This window comes from Stigmatopora argus, chromosome 4 (assembly GCF_051989625.1).
Source record: "Stigmatopora argus isolate UIUO_Sarg chromosome 4, RoL_Sarg_1.0, whole genome shotgun sequence".
NCBI lineage: Eukaryota > Metazoa > Chordata > Actinopteri > Syngnathiformes > Syngnathidae > Stigmatopora > Stigmatopora argus.
The window spans coordinates 17,047,686-17,069,544 of record NC_135390.1 but is presented as its reverse complement, the minus strand read 5'-3'; the positions used below and the strand labels follow the sequence as shown (position 1 = coordinate 17,069,544).

General features: G+C 40.7%; 2 protein-coding genes across 2 annotated transcripts in view; both read left to right on the top strand.

The window, feature by feature from the left end:
• The window catches only part of rftn1b (raftlin, lipid raft linker 1b), a 64,684-nt gene extending 54,039 nt beyond the window's left edge, over positions 1 to 10,645 (top strand). The window contains exons 8-10 of the mRNA XM_077598841.1: positions 1,951 to 2,054; positions 9,314 to 9,389; positions 9,824 to 10,645. Of these exons, the coding sequence (XP_077454967.1) occupies positions 1,951 to 2,054; positions 9,314 to 9,389; positions 9,824 to 10,333 (690 nt within the window). The 3' untranslated portion in view covers positions 10,334 to 10,645. The remainder of the gene's footprint in view (positions 1 to 1,950; positions 2,055 to 9,313; positions 9,390 to 9,823) is intronic.
• A 6,326-nt stretch (positions 10,646 to 16,971) lies between these two features.
• Positions 16,972 to 21,078, top strand: LOC144072814 (homeodomain-interacting protein kinase 3-like). Its single transcript, XM_077598132.1, has 12 exons — positions 16,972 to 17,120; positions 17,204 to 17,458; positions 17,523 to 17,714; positions 18,285 to 18,466; positions 18,544 to 18,667; positions 18,758 to 18,877; positions 18,985 to 19,053; positions 20,172 to 20,359; positions 20,428 to 20,706; positions 20,785 to 20,862; positions 20,949 to 21,007; positions 21,074 to 21,078. The coding sequence occupies exons 1-12, from the start codon at positions 17,106 to 17,108 to the stop codon at positions 21,076 to 21,078; spliced, it is 1,566 nt and encodes a 521-aa protein (XP_077454258.1). The 5' UTR covers positions 16,972 to 17,105.
• The last annotated feature ends 781 nt before the right edge of the window (positions 21,079 to 21,859 follow it).

Sequence of the window (21,859 nt, the reverse complement as noted above, 5' to 3'; positions counted from 1 at the left end):
AGTAAGTCTCACAGCCATTCGGACCGTTTCATACATGTTGAGAGTGATTAAAAGTGTCAAATGAAATCAAATGGAAACATTTTTCACGTAGATCGCCGACATCACAGATGTTGGAACGCTTTGAGCAAAATGCAATAAAAGAAACAAGCCAAATGGAGCAAATGGGCTCGGAATTAATGCACTTTGATAAGGCAAATAAATGAAAAATGTAATGAGGCCGGCAAACAGACACACGTAATAAATGTCAAACACGGCAAAGACTGGAATGCAATTTGAACTCGTTCGGCGGCGTACGAGCTCGGCGGTGCCCGGAGGCCGAGCCGAAAAATAAACATAAAAATGCCAAGCCAGAGAAATAAGTGATAACCAGCAGACGCATTCTGCGAGTAAACTGCGAGCGTGCTCCAAATTCAAATGTCAACGTTGTGAAACCGTCGCCACCGAAAGTCTTTATTTGCCTCAGACGGTGTCAAAGTTCACCTGGATTTGGCCTTCGCTTGCCGCGGCTTTATTTTTATTCATGTGGAGTTTCCAATGACGCTTTGTTTAAAAATGACACATCTGCTCTGGCTTCTGCCATTCTTTGTTTTATCCAAGACAAAATTTACGCAATGACTATGAGGCAAATATAAATTTTTAGTTTTATGGGGAAAAGGCTCTGTCAGGCATTTTATTTTGTTTCGCCATAGGATACCATTTTTTAACAATAAACAATGTGCACAAATTAGACTTGACGTGCACGAAAACGCCATAACCCAAGACAAAGTGGCCAATACAGGTATTTATTTCAAAATAGAGAAAAGATAAACAGATAAAACGTTTAACAAAATTTATTTTGATGTCTATGAATGAAATTCACAAAAAAAAATACGAATTTTCAATAAAACGTGAGAAAAATGCACTTACTTGTGCTACCATTGCTCGCTCAGGGCGCCGCCATCTTACCTAAGGATGACAAACTAGACAGCTACGGACACACTTCCTGGTTGTACTGCTCACATGACTTACTTTTTGAATTTGTGTACATGTAGGCAATACCCTTTAGGAATGTGCAATTGATTTATACAGTATCTCAGAAATACCATGTGCGATGATTCTTCTTAAGATTTTCCCTTCAAAGTAACACATTTGTACTCTATTACAAACATGAATATGGAGGTGAAAATTGTGAATCAGGAGGCATCTTATACGAGAGAAATTGTGAAATTCAACCATTTTAAGGCAATTTTCAGGGTCAGTTTATACGTGGAGGCAGCTAATATGCATGAAAACACGGTATTCAAGAATCCTGCTTAATCATGAGACACGAATTGTTGTCGGAATTTGTCCAAATTGTCCAAAATCACACGACATTATCGCAAAATCTCACCAAAATTCAGAAGGACTGACATTAATACAAAAAAAAAACTGATTTGTCATTTACAGGTCACATTATTTTTGCTGTTCTAAAAACAAGGCAAAACACATCCCGAACAAAATTGCATCAAAGTCGAAAAATCAGTCATCGGGGCATTCCTAATCTGGATTACACAAAATTTGGGGCAAACTACAGTTAAAACTCCAGCCTTCCCATAGACTTAATCAACAGAGACAACATTCAGCCCCTTCCTTGAAACACAGTTCTAGGGAAATGTTTCCGTTAAATAAAACTGCATCGATTCCCCGACTACAAGTCACAAAGTCCCCCCAAAAAGCCACACACGGGCAGTCTTGTCATGCACGTCACGTTCTCGGTTGACTCAAAGTATCTCTGGGATGTTCAACTGTGGTTGATTTAACATCAAGTGTATGTTACTCCACTCCAACGTGCCACCAAAGATTGGACTAAAAGTGAAAAAACACGCAATCGTGCATGGAAAGTGGATCCTTCCTGAAAGCAGTATTTAAGTACCATGGACACGCACAATTGAAGGTTGATTGTAATAAGCGCCCAATGTCTTTTCCACGCAGGGTTTGCAGGTGAAAGCTGATTACGTTCCCCTACTGCAGTCCCTGGCCACGTACGGCTGGAGACTCACCTGTGTGCTGCCGACACCGGTCATCAAGACCAACAGGTAATGCCGCCCGGGCTCCACGATTAACTTGGAGTGACAACACCTGTATTTTGGGGAAGCTCGAGGCCCCTGACACTATACACTATACCTCTACTTACGAAATGAATTGGTTCCAGAACTTTTTTCGTAACTTGAAAATTTCGTAAGTAGAGGTGTACTTTATATGGAAATTCTCTAATTCGTTCCACGATAATCACAAAACTACCAACTAAACCCTTTAAAATTGGTCAGTGTCCCAATTTTGTATGAAAAATGTGAGGAAACACACAAAAATGGGAGAAAATTATAAGGAAATATTTTAATGTCTTAAAATAAATAAAGCATATGAAAATGCACCCTGCGCCGCTGAAATAGTTCCCTCTGCGGTCGTTATACTTGGAGACGTAATACCCGTTTGACCGCCAGATGGCGGTAAGAGCTCATTCTAGCTGAAAGCTGTCCACTTTGTAGTACATTTTAGACTTTTACGTGTGGGTGTGTGAAAATATGTGATACATTGCATTTTTACGGTTTTTGATAGCTTAATAAGAGGAATTTAAAATAAAATAACAGATAAGGAAATGCATCTACTTTTGGGGGGATTTCGTAAGTTGGATCTTTTTCGTATCTCGAGTAATTCTTTGCATATAAAAAAAATTGTAACCTGAAACTTTCGTACCTAGAGGCATTCATAAGTAGAGGTATGGCTGTGGTTATATTTAGCAACATGAAATTAGGTAGCTGCAGTATGTCAATCATGAGTAGATCCACTAAGAAAGGCTAGTCGTGCCTGGAAATATGATTCAAGGTGGTCATTTTCATGGTTTTATAATAAATGTATTTATAAAGTAAAGACCGTTGGGTAACAAAGGAACATTTAAAGACAATTCGCCCTGTAGGTACCAATACCACATGTTTTGATACACATTAAATGATCATATCTTGACAAAGAGTGCAAAAAAATAATGATCAAACCTCAACAGATCCAGAACTATTGAAATCTTGCAATAGAAATCATTTTGTAGTGGCTTGCCTCTATACTATGACTCAATAGAAAACAGTTGAGACTCGTTGTCTTTATCGTATGACAGGTCGGAATACAAAAATTGAAAGTGGGTCAGAGGAAGAACTTTTTTTGAGATTTTACAGTACAAGTTTAAACCGGAGGCAGAATCGGAATAACGCGGTGCAAGTCAGTGCAAAAGGAAGAGAGTGCCCGAAATGGAATGTTTTACTTATTTAATGTCGACAGAAGTCTGATCCATTTTGGAATGGGGTGAATGATTACAATGGCACTGGAAGGCTGATAACTGTCCTATTTCAATTCATTTTCCACTTATTTTACAGCTTTACTGATGTTGCTCTCCAGTCTCCACCATTCTTTGACCCAGATTGTACAAAGCAGAACATAGCCATCACGCACACCTTGCGCTGTGTTTCAAACAAATTTCCTGCGCTACAACACTGACCTAAATCTGCTTCACAGCTACTTTTAAAGCAGAGCAAACTGCTCCAGTCAAGAAAGATCAGTTGGCTAAACCCGTGCCGATGCATCACCCGTAGGCGTCGACGACGGCGGCGTCGGCTTCCGGTTACAAGGACTAGCCGGAAACATCAAACGGCAAAATTTCAACGCGTGAACAAAAATCTCTAAATGCTGTGGCCAGTTTACAAATGTTAACGGTAGACGCAGTATTTATTTGACTCAAGAAAATCCTAAGAATGTACAGTCATCCCTCAAATATCGCAGTTAATGTAGACCAGACATGGCTGCAACAAACGGGAAAAAAAGCAAAATAGGTCTGTACGAATGGCGGAGTGAACGCTAATACGAGAGGAGTATATACTACTTCCCGTTGGCAAGTGGTCGTGCGTTATCCTAATGTGAGCACACGTGTGCATCATTTTGGGAATATTTTCAAGGGAATACAAAAGCAAACAACCCTCGATAGGTTACATCTGAAAGTCAGGGTGGAGGCGGGGCAAATAGAGCCAACCCGGGAGAAGAAAGGTAAAAAAAAAATGAAAACAAAATTAGAATTAAGTTTAGTGTAAGGCTAGATTAAATTTATTTTTGAGTGTGTCTGCATCGTAATCCAAGTTCATTTAAATTTGTTTGTTATGTTAAGAGCGTGTTGCCGTGCAAAAAGTCCCCCCCTCTCCCCTCCGCAAAATCCGTCTAATTTTAGTGCTATAAAAAACACTTTTTAGTTCTATTAAACCACTAGTTATTTGTTACCTTGTTAATAGATGGCGAATTAGAACAAACAAAAATGTTTTTCCAATCCAATATCCTGTTTTTGGTGTTTTTTCAGAGGGTTGGAACAAATGAATATTTTATTTTAGTTCATTTCAACGGGAAACGTTCATTTGAGTTACGAGTAAATTGACATACGAGCTCAGTCCCGGAACGAATTAAGCTCATATTTCAAGGTACCACTGTATATATAAAAATGTAAATACTTTAAATACTGTACTCACAGTGAAAATAGTTCCTCTCCGCTTGATATAAATCCCCCAAAAAGCGATTCATTCCCAGTCCAATCTAAACAAAGCCTTTTATTTCAACACAATCTGGAATAAAATTCACAAAAAAGCCTTCTTCCAGTCCACATTCCCTGCGACGTGTCCCACTAATGTCACATATTCCCAGTGGGCACACTGACCAAGTGTTTTGGTTCCTCTTTCCCAACTGATTCGTTATCTCGCCCTCGTTTACATCATCTTAACAGGCAACGTGTCGCGCATCCGCAACACAGCGGGGCTAATTAATCAAGCCGGCCTAGATAGAGTACAACAAGCCTCTTATTTCTCTGCCGGCCCACAAACAGTTGGATGATACGTTTCACTCCGAAACCCGTTAGGCTCGTTTTTGCTGGGATTAAACGAGGTGTCGGCGAACGCCTGCTCGATTGCTTTTGTCTGGTCTGAAATGGATGCCAACGAAACCTCGGCTGGCGTCTCCGCGCAACATTAACCCGGGCGCTCGTCTCGCCTTGGCTGCATTCAATTAGCGTAGCTGGTGATTACATTTCGCAGCCATTAAGTCATTTTTCATCGTCGGCCGGCACAAAAAACATGCGGGTAGGAAAAAAAAGCTTTTTCTCGATTGATGACCGCATAAGAAAACAAATGCTCATTACGGTGATAGGAAAGACCAAGTCTTCTATTGGTCGCTTAATATCAATATCGTCCTTGAATTAATATAGAAGGCATGTATGACTTTGCAGATTGAGCATTGAATATTAATTTGTCCCTAATCTAACTATAGCAAAACATTCTGGAGCGATGTGATGTCTTTTTGGAGAGGTTCTTGCCACTAGCGTGATAAGAAAAGCTCCCCCCCCCCAAAAAAAAAGAAGTGATTTATTATGTCACGTTACAAGGATCAAATGACATACCATAAGCCAAACGAGTTGCCATTAGGATTAGATTTCAGTTCGCAATTGCTCAATGAGATATGACTTAACATGAGACTTGACATGGCATAAATTAACTAATTCCTTGGACACGATAACTCCGACACTAAAAAGGTTGATATCAATAAAGGCTTTTGCTTAACAACTCAATCTCTAGTTCATACATACAAGAACTGCAAAAAAACCCACTAAAATATCAACCCCAAAATTGGCTGCTTAGAAAATGAAACGCTATTGCTCATTGCTCAACAACATATGACTTACAGTATTTTCACGACTGTTTGGCGCATCGCATTTAAAGCCGCAGTGTCAGTAACAAGTGCCATTTCTGTATTTGACACACACAAAGGACGCACCGTTTTTAAAGACGCAGCCAGGCATGGCAAAACATACACCAGCTTAAACATACGGACACACGCTAAAAACACGTTTTTAAAAAGACAACGGAAGCAAAACTGAGTTCGGTTGTACTTTATTTAGCTATTTTACAATCTACTCACGTCATCATCACCCACAAATCCATCAAAGTCCTCATTTTCTGTGTCCAAATTTAACAATTGTCCAAATGAGTCATCGAAAACGCAGAATTTTATACGTTCGTCCAGGCGGCCACAATCCAATTATTTTATTTTATCGAAGATAACAATTTTAGTATTGGTCCATATATAAAGCACACTGGATTATAAGGCGCCCTGTCTATTTTGGAGGAAATTTAAGACTTTTAAGTGCGCCTTATAGTCGTGAAAATACGGTAACATATGACATGACGTGGCATATTAAAATAAAAAATAAAAAAAACTGCAAGGAATTTCCCGAATACGGGATGAAATAAAGTTCTAACCTAACCTTACAATAAGTCCGACACTAAAAAAATTGATAGCAATGAAGGCTTTTGCTTGACAACTCAATCTCGAGTTGGTACATACAAGAACTGCAAAAAAAACCTAAAATATCAACCCCAAAATCGGCTGCTTACTCGACGAAAATGAAACCGCAAAGTCACTTCCCTCAAAATCTTGGGGCTAGATAAGTGTATCGCTTCCTAATTGGACAAAAAACTAGAGAAGCAGTCTGAGAGAGTAGACCATGCCAGCCAATTGTCATGTTCATTTCTGACCTTTTTTGAACTTTGCTCCCAAAAATCTCATTACTCTCTCTTCTCATAGCAGCTAGCCTACAATTTTTTGGTTAAATTGGCCATTAAATCAGCATGTTTGATCATTTGTTCTTGACTAAACACAAACATACAGACAATCACAATTACGGAACCAAATTCGGTCCGGATCGAACCCTCGATATAAGATAATGATCTTACCTTCCGTATCTAAGTAAACATGTCAGTTAGAAAGTGAGACGCTTTGGCGGTTTGGCGATTGGAAACCTCAAGAACAAATCCTACGAGCTATTCATTTTAGGATCATCGATTCTTAGTGTCTATTCAGCCTTCTTTGTTGACAAAACACACTTTCAATATTGAATCAAGTCACTTGTGGCATGAAATATTCCAACGCAGAATAGAAATCTCTGGAAATCCAAATCGGAGGGTTCTCAGAAGAAGAATGCATGCCTGTCAATTTATACGTTTTTCCCGTATTTTCAAATGGTGTACACCGTATAACAACTTTTGTATATTTTTTTAAGTGCGTTTTTTGTAAAAGCGATCTCGTTTTACCCATTTTGGCTCCAATCCGGATCGTGTCGGTCACTGGTCGCAGACGAAAACGTCATCGCCGACTGCTAATATTGTCATGCTTTAAGCATGATATACGCACGCGCATTTCCCCTTTCACACGTCCACCTTTTCGCAATATAAATATAGCGCATCAGAAAGCCGTCCACTTTGGAGAAAATTTAAAACTTTTAGGTCCGCCCTATGAGAGTACAGTAATCCCTCGCCATTTCACGGTTCAACTTTCACGGGTTCACTCCATCACGGATGTTTTTCTGGGGATTTTTTTTTTTTTTTTTTTTTTTAAGTTCATAAAAATGTGAAAATCCACACTGAAACTCGTAACCAGAAGCCACTCCCCTGTCTTCTGCTTGCGACTAGGACTCAGCACTGAAGAAAATGTTTTTTTTTCTCATAAAATTCATAAAAATGTGAAAATCCACGCCAGAAGCCACTCTTGCTACTAGGACTCCGCACTGAAGAATTATTTGAAAAATTCTTAATAGTGGTGACCCTACTTTGCGTTTTTTCGATTATCGCGGCCATGTCTGGTCCACATTAACCGCGTTATTCGAGGGATTACTGTAAAAATATGCCGTGTTGCCTTTGTACAGTTTTTTCATCACTTAATAAGGGTACTTGCAATCATTAATACGAGTAACCAATTGGCTGAGGTTGACAGTATGAGAATATAGCCTCCAAATATGAAGTAGACCTATTATGAAGCACGGCAGTAGAGATGCCATTCAAGGACAATGTCCAAACCGTAGCCCGTTATACACATTTCAGGTCCATAATGGTTTTCCAGGGCTTTTTAAAACCTCTTTCCATGTAACATGCGACCACCTCCAGTTCAATTCACTGACGAGTGGAATAAAGTCTTAAAAGCGCGGCAGAGTGAGTCGCACAAAGGCTCGTCATTTCTTCAACAGGCCAGACCGACCCCAAGCTTTTTTTTTTTCTGGGAACTAGCTTTTTCGCCTTTGATTCCGCAGGAAACTGTCCAGCATTCTCGACAGCCGGGAAAATAGCTCCCGAGTCCGCGCAAAGGAAGCGCTAATGGAAAAAGATACGTTCTTTTGAGGCTTTCTGGGTGGTTTAGAGAAGAAGTCTCGCATCTATTTCATGTTGAAAAGGGGAGATTTGTAGCCGGGCTTTTAATGTCGGCGAGCCGTCAGCGAGCAGCCGGAGTTCTTCTCGCTGGACGATATGAAGAGCTTCGTTTCAGCCCCCGAAACAGCAGGACTGAACATGAAAGTCGCAATGCAGAAACAAACTATAAAGCTGTCAGAAACCAGCTTGCGGGCGGGGAATGATTTGGAAGAAAGAACAAAATAAGAATTTAAAAAACAGAACAGACGTTAATGAGAGCGACGTGGGGAGGGAATAAAAGGCACGGGATCGCAGAGGGGTGCCGACCCTAAGCGCGTCATCTACCAATGTGCGAGTGACGGGCTTTTGTCAGACTGGAAAAAGACTCAAAGACAAATTGCTAAGTGAGTCTCCGCCACAAAAGTGGCGCTGACAAATGACGGCTGTTAAGGAGGACCTGGTTCCGCGAAATTGGCGGATGACAGCGGTCCATGAGTTTCCTGGCGGTCACGAGTCTCTGTCGCCATCTGTGTTGGTGGTCTCGTGGTGCGCTTTCGAAAAGTAAACGAACTTTATTTCATCCCGTATTCGGGAAATTTCTTGGTTGCAGTAGCAAGACAGACACAAGACACACAAGACATTGTAGACCTAGCTAAAAAAAACTGGAGCCACACACAGGAAGTCCACAAGGTGGGGACCTTCTGCAGACTGAGACTGAGGTTACCACACAGTCACTCAGTAGTCTGGAGGTTTTAAAGGTCAAGATTATCGAATCCTTGCACTCTTGTGAAAATTACGATGTGAAAAGGAACTGCATCAAACAAAAAAAACATTGAATTTTGGTCCGGTCAAAAAAAATTAAGCAAACTATGGACCTCCTGTTATTTATTTATTTATATATTTATTTATTTATTAACGTATTTATTACCTATTTATTTATGTCTAAAGTGTCTTTTTCTGTGTCTGTATTCGCACCCTCTTGCTACTATGACAATGAAATTTCCCAAATATGGGATGAATAAAGTTACCTAATCTAATGATAACTACTCAGAAAGATGATGTATTCCTAATGTTACAAATTCTTCTGCTGTCCTTGGCAGTGATGGCAGTCTGGCGACCAAACAGATTGTGTTCCTTCAGAGACCAGTTTTGGGAAGAAAGCGGAAGGAATCCAAGGTACCTGACCTCTCATTTCTCCTCGTGTTTTTTTGGCTAAATGTCATAAATCCTTGGCCACTTTGACGCTTATGTTTTCCCTTTTACGCCCAAAACAATGGCCTTTCTGTGAGCGCTGAGGCGAATTTCGAGGCGGTGTTCACAGAAGGGTGCTGGACATTCATTGGTGATGACCTTAACTAGCCGTGATAACCCTTGAGGCTAACCTTTTCGCGCAAGTGGAATGACATGGCAGCGAGCTAAATAGGCCAAAGATTTAAAGGATAGTAAGAGTTATCATCTCGGTCCTTTGCCATTTTTCAGCATGTTTAATGGCGCCAAGAAGTGTTAAATATGTCCGTTACTTTCCCAATGTATTTTATGTATTTTGAAATGTAGCCATTAGCCGATGGATTCTTCAGTAAGACTGCTGACGAGACTGTCCTACCTTTCAGAAACTAATCTTCAAACCTCGCAGCAAGGCGAGCAAGAATGGCATCAAAGACAAAGGAAGGAAGACTAAAACTAAAGCGGAAAACGATGCCAAGATTCCGGATTACAACGAAAAGGATGGTAACGAGGCAGACGACGGGAGCGAGAAAAAGCATTCGGAAAATGAAAACATTGACGAAACAAACGCGGTCAAAGTGGAAACCCCGCAAACGAAGGAGGACCCAACTGAAGTAGACGAAGCGACGGAGAAGGAAATGGCTAACATTGACGAAAAGGGACCGAAAGAGTCTTCGGAGGAGACCGACACCCAGGAAGCGACAGAAGGGACCGCGATTGGCCGAGAAGTTGAAGCTCTAGTGGAAAATGGCATAGAAAGGGATGAAGATGGAAATGAAGACAAAGAAGCTCCCAATCAATGCGAGGCCGAAGAATCGGTAGCCCCTAAGGTGATTGCCAAGGATACGGTAGCATCTTCGCAGGCCCCGACGATGATTAAAATACTACAAGAGTAGTCCAGGATTTGTGAAAACCCTAGTGCTAAAACCTCACACTCAAGACAGGGTTCACACGGACACATTTTTGGGATTTGTCGCAAGCTGCAAACGACCTCTAAATCTTTCATCCACTGACTCAACGGTGTAACAACACATTGTGAATGTACCATACGACGTCCTTTGCGGGGCCCGAGGCAACCACTAGACTACAAACTACAATGCCCCAGGCCTTTAAAGGAACAGTGAATGCTACATGAGCGATGTACGCAGAAGAGTGATGTCAATGTTCATGGATCCGAACTTTGTATTCGTGTCGATTTCCGATTGTTTTTTTTTGGGGGGGGGGGGGGACTTGGCCAAAAAAGTGGAAGAAAACTCCGTATTTTCTTGCATATACCCCGTATTTGTCGCTGAAAAAAATCATGAGAGAATCAAGGGTGCGGCTTATATGCGCACAAATTAGACTTCGTTTGCGACAGGCAATCCAAAGTAGCGTCAAGAGATCTTCGGGGACATCCGATGATGACAGCTACGCTCACCTTGCATACAGAATGTTCCGAACAAGCGGATGTAAAATTCAAAGGGATTCCATGTAGCTTTTATCTTGAAGGATGTTTTCCTTCTCAGTGTTCTTCATCAACTAGTTCGTGGTCGTCTGTTGAAAACATCTGTCGGCTAAATATTTAGGGGTCGTTTAGAAGATGACAGCAAAAACTTTGCGAGATAGCCCAATTGTTTACACGTCGACGATGTTTGAGGGGCTGAAAATGCAAACATTCGCAAAATGTTGTCGCCTTTTTAACAGTTGAAATGTAAAATTGAGTTTTGTCTGGAACAGTAGGTGGCACTAATGCTACGCTATACGTATATATTTGCTAGCAAAGTGGGCGACGATATTGATAACGTGTATGAAAACTACATGTAGCGAAATTCTACATGGCCTAACGATGGTCAGCTTTATATGTCGAGTATTGACTACGCTCACGAGTAATTAAAAGCACAGAAGAAGAATTCAGCGCATCCATAAAATTTATGGTGCACCGGAGACGCAACGGGAAAACAAGACAAGTGTGGACGAGATGTTGGACGACGGCACTCGAAGGTTTTGTGCACTTTTACGTTTCCGTGGGCACAAAAAAACATTGTGTAAATGCGAAATTAAAATAATAGCAACCACTTTTGCATTTTCTTTCGTATCGTCGTCGTGTAAAAGAGGTCTTAGTGTTAAGTACCGAGACCGAAAAAATTTTGTGGCTGCGTAACCCGTATTTGGCTCAAAATCCTAACCAGTCATAGTTTAGCAAACTCTGGTACTAGAAATACTTCTTAGTGCAACATCCTTCGAAAATATCTGAAAATGGGAAATTACAGCCGCGGTAAGTAAAACAATGGATACTCTGGTATTGTTTTTGTATAACGTAAGTGGGAGTTTTTTTCCCGAAAATGGTTTTTGATTCTAATTTTGCGAAAGTTTGACGTTAGAGATTCTACCTTGCATACAAGATTCCTTAGTTTGCATCAAAGTTCTGTTCCTACAACTGCGAAATAACCCTAAATTGTACTTAAATGTCCTCAACTTCAAGCCCTGCCATTTCAAGATAAAAATCCCATTTCAGTCAACCAGTCAAAGCTGAAAAAGTTAAAATTACTGAACTTTTTTTTTTATTCGCTGACCGTAAATTGCGACATCCGCGCGAACCAGGTATTTGATATTTTTCACTAATCCCTGAAAACTCTCCTTCCCATTAAGTACAATCCTGCTGAGCATCTCCTTGGGTAGAAATTGAGCTAACGAAAGAAGCTAACACGGCACCCACGGCGCGTTAAACAAAATCGAAATGAATTGGCTCGTTTGAAAGTCCTCACATTTTTGGCGTGGCTTTTACCTCCGGCTATTTAAGTGCCGCTCGGCAGGCGTCGTTTGTGACAATAAGCAACTGGCGAGATGGCGTTTGGTCACGTTTTGCAGCGGGTCGCCAAGGTGAGCGGCGGCCACAACCGCTGGCGGATCGCTCATTAGGTCGCTAATGGCTTTTGTCGGTAGGGCGTCCGTTCGGAAGCTAGCGTTTATTACACGGGCGGGGGGGCTTTTCATAATGACGTCCCCGCAGGTACCTGAAGAAACAGCCTTCAGATTTCCCGCAGTTTTAATGTCAACCCGATGACTATTTTTCTGTGTTTTTTCTGCTTGAATGTAGTAATAACATTCGAGCAAAACTAATTGTGCTCGCTCTTCTGCTGTCCACCTGTTGCCAAGGTGTCTGGTGTTGTTTTTGTGTAAAGGCAAACATAGTAAGGGAGACCATAATTGTCTTAATGAGCCCAATTGGTTTGAAATTGTATCTTTTAAGTGATTATCTCCTGGGGGGTTGTTAGCCATGTTGAAGAGATATCGAAAAAATCTCTCGGTAAAACCACCTGGAACGTTTTGGGACTTGACAAGATGGAATTGCGCAAGTAGGCGTACAAAAATCTGGATTGGAAAGATTAAAAGGCTATTTATCGACAGATAAGCAAGAGTTCAGTTGCTAATTGCGCTTAGCAACAAGATTTTTGGTTAAAATATGTATGAAGAGTAGACCGAATATCTCAAGGAATTATTTGAATATACTATTTTTAGGACCTTTGTACAATAAGAATTGGCCAGATGGCCAATTTAGTTTAAAGTGGAAATGTTTGGGTAGTTTCCCCTCAAAGTTTTGGGATTTAGTACCACAAAAAACTGCCTGAAAAGACCAGGAATGTCATCCATTTCAGTTCTAAGCAGCTTTTTGTTGGGTCAATTTGGTAATTTCTAGGTGTCCTTGCAACTTTTTCTGTTATTAATTATTAGCTTGCCTGACGTATTGCCCAAATGATGATGCAAGCTACCTCCCGAGGGTCTCTTGGTTTGAAACCGGGAGTTTGCGCCCTGCCCTACGGCAAAGTGTGAGGTCATCGTTAATGGCAGTCCGGGTTCATGGGTCACATTTGGCCTTGGGATTGATTTTTCCAGGAGAGGCACTCTAATTGTGACCCGAGATGTGAAGTGTGATTACATTCTCTCACTCATGGAGGTCTTTTTCCTGCTCTTGATTTAAACTAGTAACCTTTTTTTTCAAGGTTTTAATCATTTTGGTCAAATGACAGCGCTATAAAAAGCTAGCGCTAATGCCGTTTCCTTTGTTCCTGTTCGGTGGTTCCTTGACTCGCAAAAAAACGAATTAATCGTCACCACGAATGTTAAATAATGTGGCGGTCAAGCATTAATTGACATTTATCAGATAAAGAAACAACAAATTCATGTTCAGTACGATCCTTGCTGGATTTTTGACAGTGGCGGCGATAATTATTTCAGATTTCCTGACCTGACTGATACCGTACATAACATACTAACGCTAACAGGTTAACGTTTAGCTATGTATCATTGACCGAATAGCGAAATGAAATCCCAGAATTTGTTTTTGCTAAGGTTAAACCTGTCAATCAGCAAAACCGATGGCCTATCATGCCTCCAGTCAACCAGTAAGGTCGTATGATAGCCGTTTGTTTGTCTTTACATTCCACTTGGACAGATTGTACAGTGCTAACCTTGACCAACGGAACGCCGTCTTTACCTGATAAAATGACATCCGAGACCAGTAGCGCTCTTGGAATCATGGGTAATTGTGTTGTTAAGCGTGGGTTGTTTGTTTAGCTCGACACCAAGAAGAAGACATTTTGAATATTTCATCATTCCAGCTGCCTGTTGTGTCTAAAAAGCTAACATGCCAGTGATGATGTAAAAGTATCCTTAACTTTATGCTGTCCTGCCGTCCATGTTGTTATTATTGTTAACCACCGCTGTGCATCTGTACAATTTGTATATTATAAAAGTATTTATATTTAATGTCCATATGTGTGTTTCCTCATTTTGTTGAGATGGATTGGATTTGATGTCAATTGTAGCGGGTAACGATTTTTCTTGATACATTTAAAGGCAAATTATGCATAAAAGAGCTTTGCTAAGTGAGTAGAGAAAGAAATTTAAGATGTGATGGATTTGAATTTTTTTCTGCAAAAATGCAAAAATATATTGACATAATCAATTAAAAGCATCTTGCTATTAAATTGCAGTACTTCACTACTTTGGGACATGGTTGCCTACTACAACCAGAATATAAGCCCCCCCCCCCACTCAAAAAAGTACCGTATTTGTCAATCAAAATAATGATGACTGAATCGAGGATACGGCTTATATGCGCACAAATTACACTTGACATGCAAAAAACGCCATAACGCAAGACAATACGGCATGGTCATTTACTTCAAAATAGAGGAAAGATAAACAGATAAAATGCTTAACAAAATTTATTTTGATGTCCAAGAATGAAATCCAAGGAAAAAATAAAACGTATCTGGCATAAAACGTGAAAAATCTTGCTTACTTGTGCCTGCCATTGTAAAATTCAACCATTTTAAGACCATTTTCAGGGTGCGGCTTATACGCAGATGCGGCTAATATGTGAGAAAATACGGTGCATTTCTCATATTTAAGATTATAGATATATGTATATAAACAGTTTAAATTTCACAATTCTCCAAAATGTCCCATGCATACATTCCATTTGCGTAAATGACTTTACATGAAATTATAATCCATTCCCTCTGCTAACATCGTAATTAAATGATCAAACATCAGCCCTTTAGTCGCACGTTACGATAATGGCATCATTATAGAAAGCCGTCGTTAAATGAGCATATGTGCCTGTTTTTTTCCGGTCCTGGCAGTAAAAGGTCAAAAGTTTTCATCGTACATGGAGGAGATATTTCCGCCACACGACGCCTCAGGGTTGCATTTTTTCAAACACACTGACAAATACATTCATTGGGTGCAGCGAGAAAGGAAAAATGATCCTATATGTGGTTTGTGTATGGACGTTAAAATCCTAATAACACCGTCGAGGCTCCAGACGCGGCGGCCCTGGCGGTTCGATATTTCAGCCTCCATAATAACCCGGCTTGGCGATATGAAGTTCATTTAAGATGGCCCACAAGACCAATTAAATCCATACGGCTGGTAGAACCGAAGATCAGTGCGACCAAACCGCCAACATAAAAGCACTCTGCGCCCTTCATTGATTGATTCCTAACTGAGGCGGATTGACGAATCCATCGACAGCGCGAAAGGTTTGCATCATGTATGAGGCACGAGACAAGCATAAAGTCTTCCGAAAGGGGCTTTTCAAATGTAAGCTAGTTAAAATAAAAAACGCGGCCCAGGGGAAATAAAAAGGCAAAGTGCTCCCAAATTCAATTCAAGCCTGCAAAAGAATATTCTAAATTATACCGGATTTGTCATACCGTTTTAGTGCTAATGCCACACTGCTCCCTTGTGGGAAACGGTAGTAGCGCACACAGGCAATATATTAAATAGGAACTACAATGGCGGGTAATGGGTTAAAAATTTAATCACTTCACTAGTTTTGGCTTTCCTGATCTATGTTTGTTTGTTTGTTTGTTTTCAAAATAACTCAAGAAGAAATAGAGGGATTATCAAACTGGCAGGATCTCCTTGCAATATAAAAGGAAAGGGCTCAAATTCATTTTGGGGGAATGAGGTCAAAGGTTACAGAAGTCAAAAAAAGGAATTTCATGGTAACCCAACAACAGGTTATCATGAAATGTACTGTGTACATTTCAGTTAAATAGGCTAATCTGTTAGGTTATCGTGAAATTCCTTATTTGACTTCTGTGACCTTTGACCCTTCTCCTCATATCGTGTACCTAGTACATTTCAGTTTAACAGGCTAAAAGAGCTGAAGTTCATTTTTGGGGGAATGAGGTCAAAGGTCACAGAAGTCAAAAAAGAAATTTCACGATAATTTAACAGATTAGCCTATTTAACTGAAATTTACAAGGTACACGATATGATGAGGTTAAAGGTCAAAAGTCACAGACGGTCACCACTACGCGATGAAAGCTATAAATCTCATTATACTTGTACAATGACAATAAAAAATTCAATTCAAGTATCAATTAACTCTATGATGAGCAACATCTTACAAACTTGTAATTCCATTTATTCATAATGATATTTATAAACACTGACTAAAAAGAACGAATATAAGGACTTTATAATTCATATGAACTTGTAATTATATTTATTCATAAAAGTTATTTATAAACATGGTGACTAAAAAGAACGACTATAATTACTTTATAATTAAGACCCAGCAGCAATTGCAGTTCACAAATGCTCAGTATTGTGGCCTACATGACCCAAAATGTGATGCCAGGTTTTTATAAGGTTTTAACCATTCTCCATTTGTTTCCTTCATTTCAAGTTGTCAGTGGCAATATGCCAAAATTAGATAACATTAGATGAGATAACTTTATTCATCCCGTATTCGGGAAATGTCACTATCACAGTAGCAAGAGGGTGAGAATACAGACACAGGAAAAGACTGTGTGGTTGGTTAATTCTAAACGCAGTTCATTTTTAAAGCAGTTCTTGAGCACTTATCACAACCAATCTTCATCGAGGATTTAACAGAAGGCCAAAATATGGCGCAATGAGGTCACGCAATCCGTGATGTCGCCATGCCAGTAGAGGAGATTCAACAGAGACATGACCTCATACAACAGCTATGTGACATCATCACTCATGTTGCGTTAGCCCGGACTGACAAAAATCACTAAAACGAAATAATCTAGAAATATTTTTAAAAAATGCTGCAGAGAACAACAGTGTAATTTATATATCCATATTTATTTGAATGCTCCCAAAGGGGGATGCGTTTGATTCATATGTGCCTGCCATGAAAGGAAAATGGATTCAGAACAGGTTCGTAACAAAAAAAAAAATACACTATAGCAATAGAATGATTTGTAATCACATATTGGTTGATTTCCATTGTGGCCCATCAGAACCCCCCTTATAGGGACCAAGCCAAAGCCGTCACGTCGTCAGTGGAGGAGGCCGTGGCCAGGTGCTTTTCCCCCTACGACGCCGACCGATACCTGAGAGTTCTCCACTCTCAGACCTCCGACTATCAAATCCTGGACTTTCTGGGCGAGGGCACCTATGGCGACGTGGTCAAGTGCTTAAAGACGGCCACTAGGGAGGAAGTAGCGGTCAAAATCTTCAAGCACGTGGACGCCCCGGACACCTTTGAGAAGGAGGTGCCTTGACGCGTGAGTGACCACTTTGAGCACAGCGCCATTTTGATTCTAATCTCCGCGGCAGGTCAGCACGTTGAAGAAGTTGATGGCTTTCGACACGGACAAAGTCAACCTGATCCAGTGCAAGAGCATCTTTGTGGACAGAGTGTTCATGTGTCTGGAGTTTGAGATGCTGGACATCAACCTGTGGGACTTCATGAACACCAGACCCACCAAGTGCCTTCTCGTTAAGGAGATCCGGCCCATCTTGCAACAGGTACCCTTTTGCCTTTATTAGAAATTAAACCTACCAGCAATTTTGGAAGTCTTAATATGCGGCAATGTGGGATCTTCCAGATCTAACAACGGTAGCGCAGTATAATTAACGCTAACCGAAATAAATGACCGTATCGGCCGCATTGTCTTGCGTTATGGCGTTTCGTTTTTGTCACCTTGCAGTTTCGTGCGTGTCAAGTCTAATTAGTGCGCATATAAGCCTTACTTTCGATTCAGTCATCATTTTTTTAGTGACAAATACAGCGTATATCTGAGAAAATACGGTAGTTTGGTGGCGGGCTTATTCTTCTTTGTCAAAGAATAGGTCCTGTTTCGAGAAAATTCACATTAATAACTCCTGTAGTACTTGGCGTTGGCGATAAACTACAGCAGCTAAGCTCCCAGAAGCTAAAATACGTAGGTATGGAGGCAAATGGATCAGTTCCCGAAAGCAAGCGAACCTAAAACTTGAATTCCCTCTTATTAGCTACCGGCACTGGAAACGCATGTCTTAAATAGCGAGCCGGGCTCATGGAGCTATCATAATTATACCATGTACTCATGTCTTCAGCTGGTCGTGGGCCTGAATTTTCTGAACAGTATTGGACTTATCCACGCAGACCTGAAGCCTAACAACATTATGATGGTGGAGCACATCAACCGGCCGTACAAAGTTAAAATCATCGACTTTGGTTTGGTTCAGCACGTCTCAGAGACCAACCAGGGCAGGCACTTTCAGAACCGCCGCTACAGGTACTACCTCCAAGACCATTTCTATTGTCCTTGACCTGATTTCTTCATTTATTGACCACAATGCAACTATTCCTCAGGGCTCCAGAGATCATCCTCGGTTTTCCCTACACGGAAGCCATCGATGTTTGGTCTCTTGGGTGCATTTCCGCCGAGTTGTTTTTGGGTTCAGCACTTTTCTACAGTACTTGTGAATATGACATGGCAAGTTTCTCTGCAAAAACCATGAGAATTGATACCGATTGCCACTTTTCTGCCATCACCTAGCTTCCATCTTGAATCATTTTTCCACAGTTGAGAAAAATTGAGCATATCCTGGGACACTTTCCACAAATGCTGCTAAACAATGGCCTCAACACGCTTTACTTTTACAAGAAGGAGAGAGGCTTCCAGTCCTTTCAATGGAGATTAAAGGTATGGTCCTAAGAGCGAAGCGGCAAAGATAACCGGTGGTTTTTAACTTCATTGTCACCTTCATTGTTTTTTTCTGACAGTTTAATTCATATATCACTTCTCCTTAGACGGCCGAGGAATACGGCAATGTGGAATGCACCGACAGTTTTATCAACTCTTTGAATGACCTTTGCAAGGTATTGAGCTTTGGACTTTTATCTTAATAGTGTGTTCGCAAAGAACGGCAGGAGAGAAATGTGATTTTTCTCCGTAATCGCACGAGAATGCCGCCATCAAGGTGAAAATGTCCAAGGAATGAAATCAATGGGAGGATTAATCCTTAGAAATGAAGGGTTTAATGCGATGGAATGTTTGGGAAGTAGAACAGCTTCCCACACATAAAAGTGTTAAAAGTTATACCTCTACTTACGAATGCCTCTATGTACAACATTTTCAGGTTACGAAAGCTTTTATATACAAATGAGTGCCTCGCGATACGAAAAAGATCCAACTTACGAAATCCCCCCAAAAGTAAATGCATTTCCTTATCCATTATTTTATTTAGAAAATGTTGTATGACTTTAGAACCTCGCTACACTCTACTGGCTTCTCATTGGCTGTCTCGCAACAACCACTATACATGTTTCAAGATTCTCTTCCATACCTGTCCACCTGACTAAATGCTCCCCTTATTAATGATTGCAATTCCCCCTTATTAAGCTGTAAAAACCAAACAAATGCAAGGCGGCACATATTTTCACACACACACAGTGTACACGTAACAGTCTATAATGTACTACAAAGGGGACGGCATTCTGACGCTGTCGGGTCATAAGGAAATGCGCATATCATGCTTAAAACAATCTGTTTCAACGCGAATAGATTTTGTCTGCATTTTAAGACCTTAATAAATCATTTTCTTATAATTTTCTCTCATTTTTGTGTGTTACTACATCTTTCATACAAAATTTGGATCAATTTTAAAGGGTTCAGTTGGTCGTTGTGGGAGGACCGCGGATCTAATTAGAGAATTTACATATAAAGTACTGCTGTACTTACGAAATTTTAAAGTTACCAAAAAAGTTCTGGAAGCAATTAATTTCCTAAGTGGAGGTACGACAGTATTACAATATGTACTGAAAGAAGAAATGGTGCACAATGTAGCCACACAGAAAATATTTTTTTACTGTCACATATTTCTGCGTCTGCAAACTACGCTGTAGTTTTGGAAAGAAAACAAAAAGGCCTTGGTTAAATATTTTCTTGAAGAATATAGCAGTTAGCATGTTCTCCTGTTTTTTCTAAATACGTCCAGGTCAGGCAAGTGGCCCATTTGTCCAATGAGGACACCACAGCTGAAGTCCAGGACCAGGAGAGCTTTGTGGATGTGCTGAAACAACTCCTGAGGCCTGACGCTAGTCAACGATTGCGCCCCAATCAGATCCTGCAGCATCCATTTGTCACCATGGCGGACGTCGCATTGAGGCATCCCAACAGTTTTTAGTAAGTTTGCGGTGAGAACTTCTAGAAGCCACTGGACGTGGTTCAATCCCTGACTTTTTCTGTTCAAGCCTGAAATTGAGCTGCGAAATGATGCAGGCCTGTCACAATGATCCCCCTGAGACCCGGGCTGGCCCATCCCTAACCTTGCACCGCGAGACCCAAAGCGCCCATTCGTCTTGGCAAATCCACACGGAACATCCTGACATTGAGAAGATATCGTCGCACATCACCAGGAGCCTCAATCTGGACAACTTCCCCTCCGATCCGCAGTTCATGCTCGCGGAGCGCCTCCGTTTGGTCAGACTGCGCAAGTCTCCGCTACGTGAAGACAAGTGCCAACAGACGGGGTACGGTAGCTGTGAAAACACTTGGGCGTACGTCTTATTGGATTGGTTTTTGCTAAGTTGCTAGCGTTTGCTTTGCAGAGAACCGCAGCAGGAGGACGAAGAGGAGTCCATCTCTGACGTTTCTATCGCCGATTCTTCCATGAAGGACAGCAATGAGTCAGTTCGTGACTTTAAATGTGATTTAGACACACTTTAAGATGTCTTGCCAAGCTGTTCTTTCTGGTTTCTTGCATCGTGTCAAGAAGTAGCGACCAAGACAGAAGGCAGAACGAAAATGTCGATGGCAACCAGATCACAAAGGGTAAGTTGGAATGGTGCAGGTCTTGAACAAAATGTTGGATTTTAGGACAATCTGTATTTTTCATAGAATAAAACCGGGAAACCATGTACAGTGGTACCTCGGCTTACGAGTGCCTCGATTTACGAGAAATTTGAGATATGAGTAAAATTTTGAGCAAATATTTATCTTGAGATACAAGTAAAATTTTGAGCAAATATTTATCTTGAGATACGAGACAAATTTTGATAAACGAGCAGACAGCAGACGCGAGAAGCTGCTCATAAGAACATCATGGCCACTGTCTTTCCCATCGCAACTCCCTCGTGTAATGTCTGTACGAGCACTGCGTTGCATTTTTTCAGTATTTTTTTTGTCGTTAGTCAGTGCGAATGGCGGAGCTTGTTCGCTAATACAAGAGGAGTATATACTACTTCTCATTGACAAGTGGTCGTGCGTTATCCTATTTTGAGGACATGTGTGCATCATTTTGGGAATATTTTGAAGGGAAGACAAAAGCAAACAACCCTCGATAGGCTGCATCTAAAAGTCAGGGTGAAGGCGGGGCAAACAGACCCGGGAGAAGAAAGGTATCAAAATTTAAAACAAAATTAGTATTAAATTTAGAGTAAGGTTAGATTAAATTTATTTTGAGTGTGTCTGCATCGTACTCAAAGTTCATTTAAATTTGTTTGTTATGTTACGAGCGCGTTGCCGTGCAAAAAGCCCCCTCCCCCCTGCGAAATCTGTATAATTTTAGTACTATTAAACATGTTTTAGTAATATTAAACCACTAGTTATTTGTTACTTTGTTAATAGATGGTGAATTGGAAGAAAAAAAAATCCAAACCAATATCCTGTTTTTGGTGTTTTTTT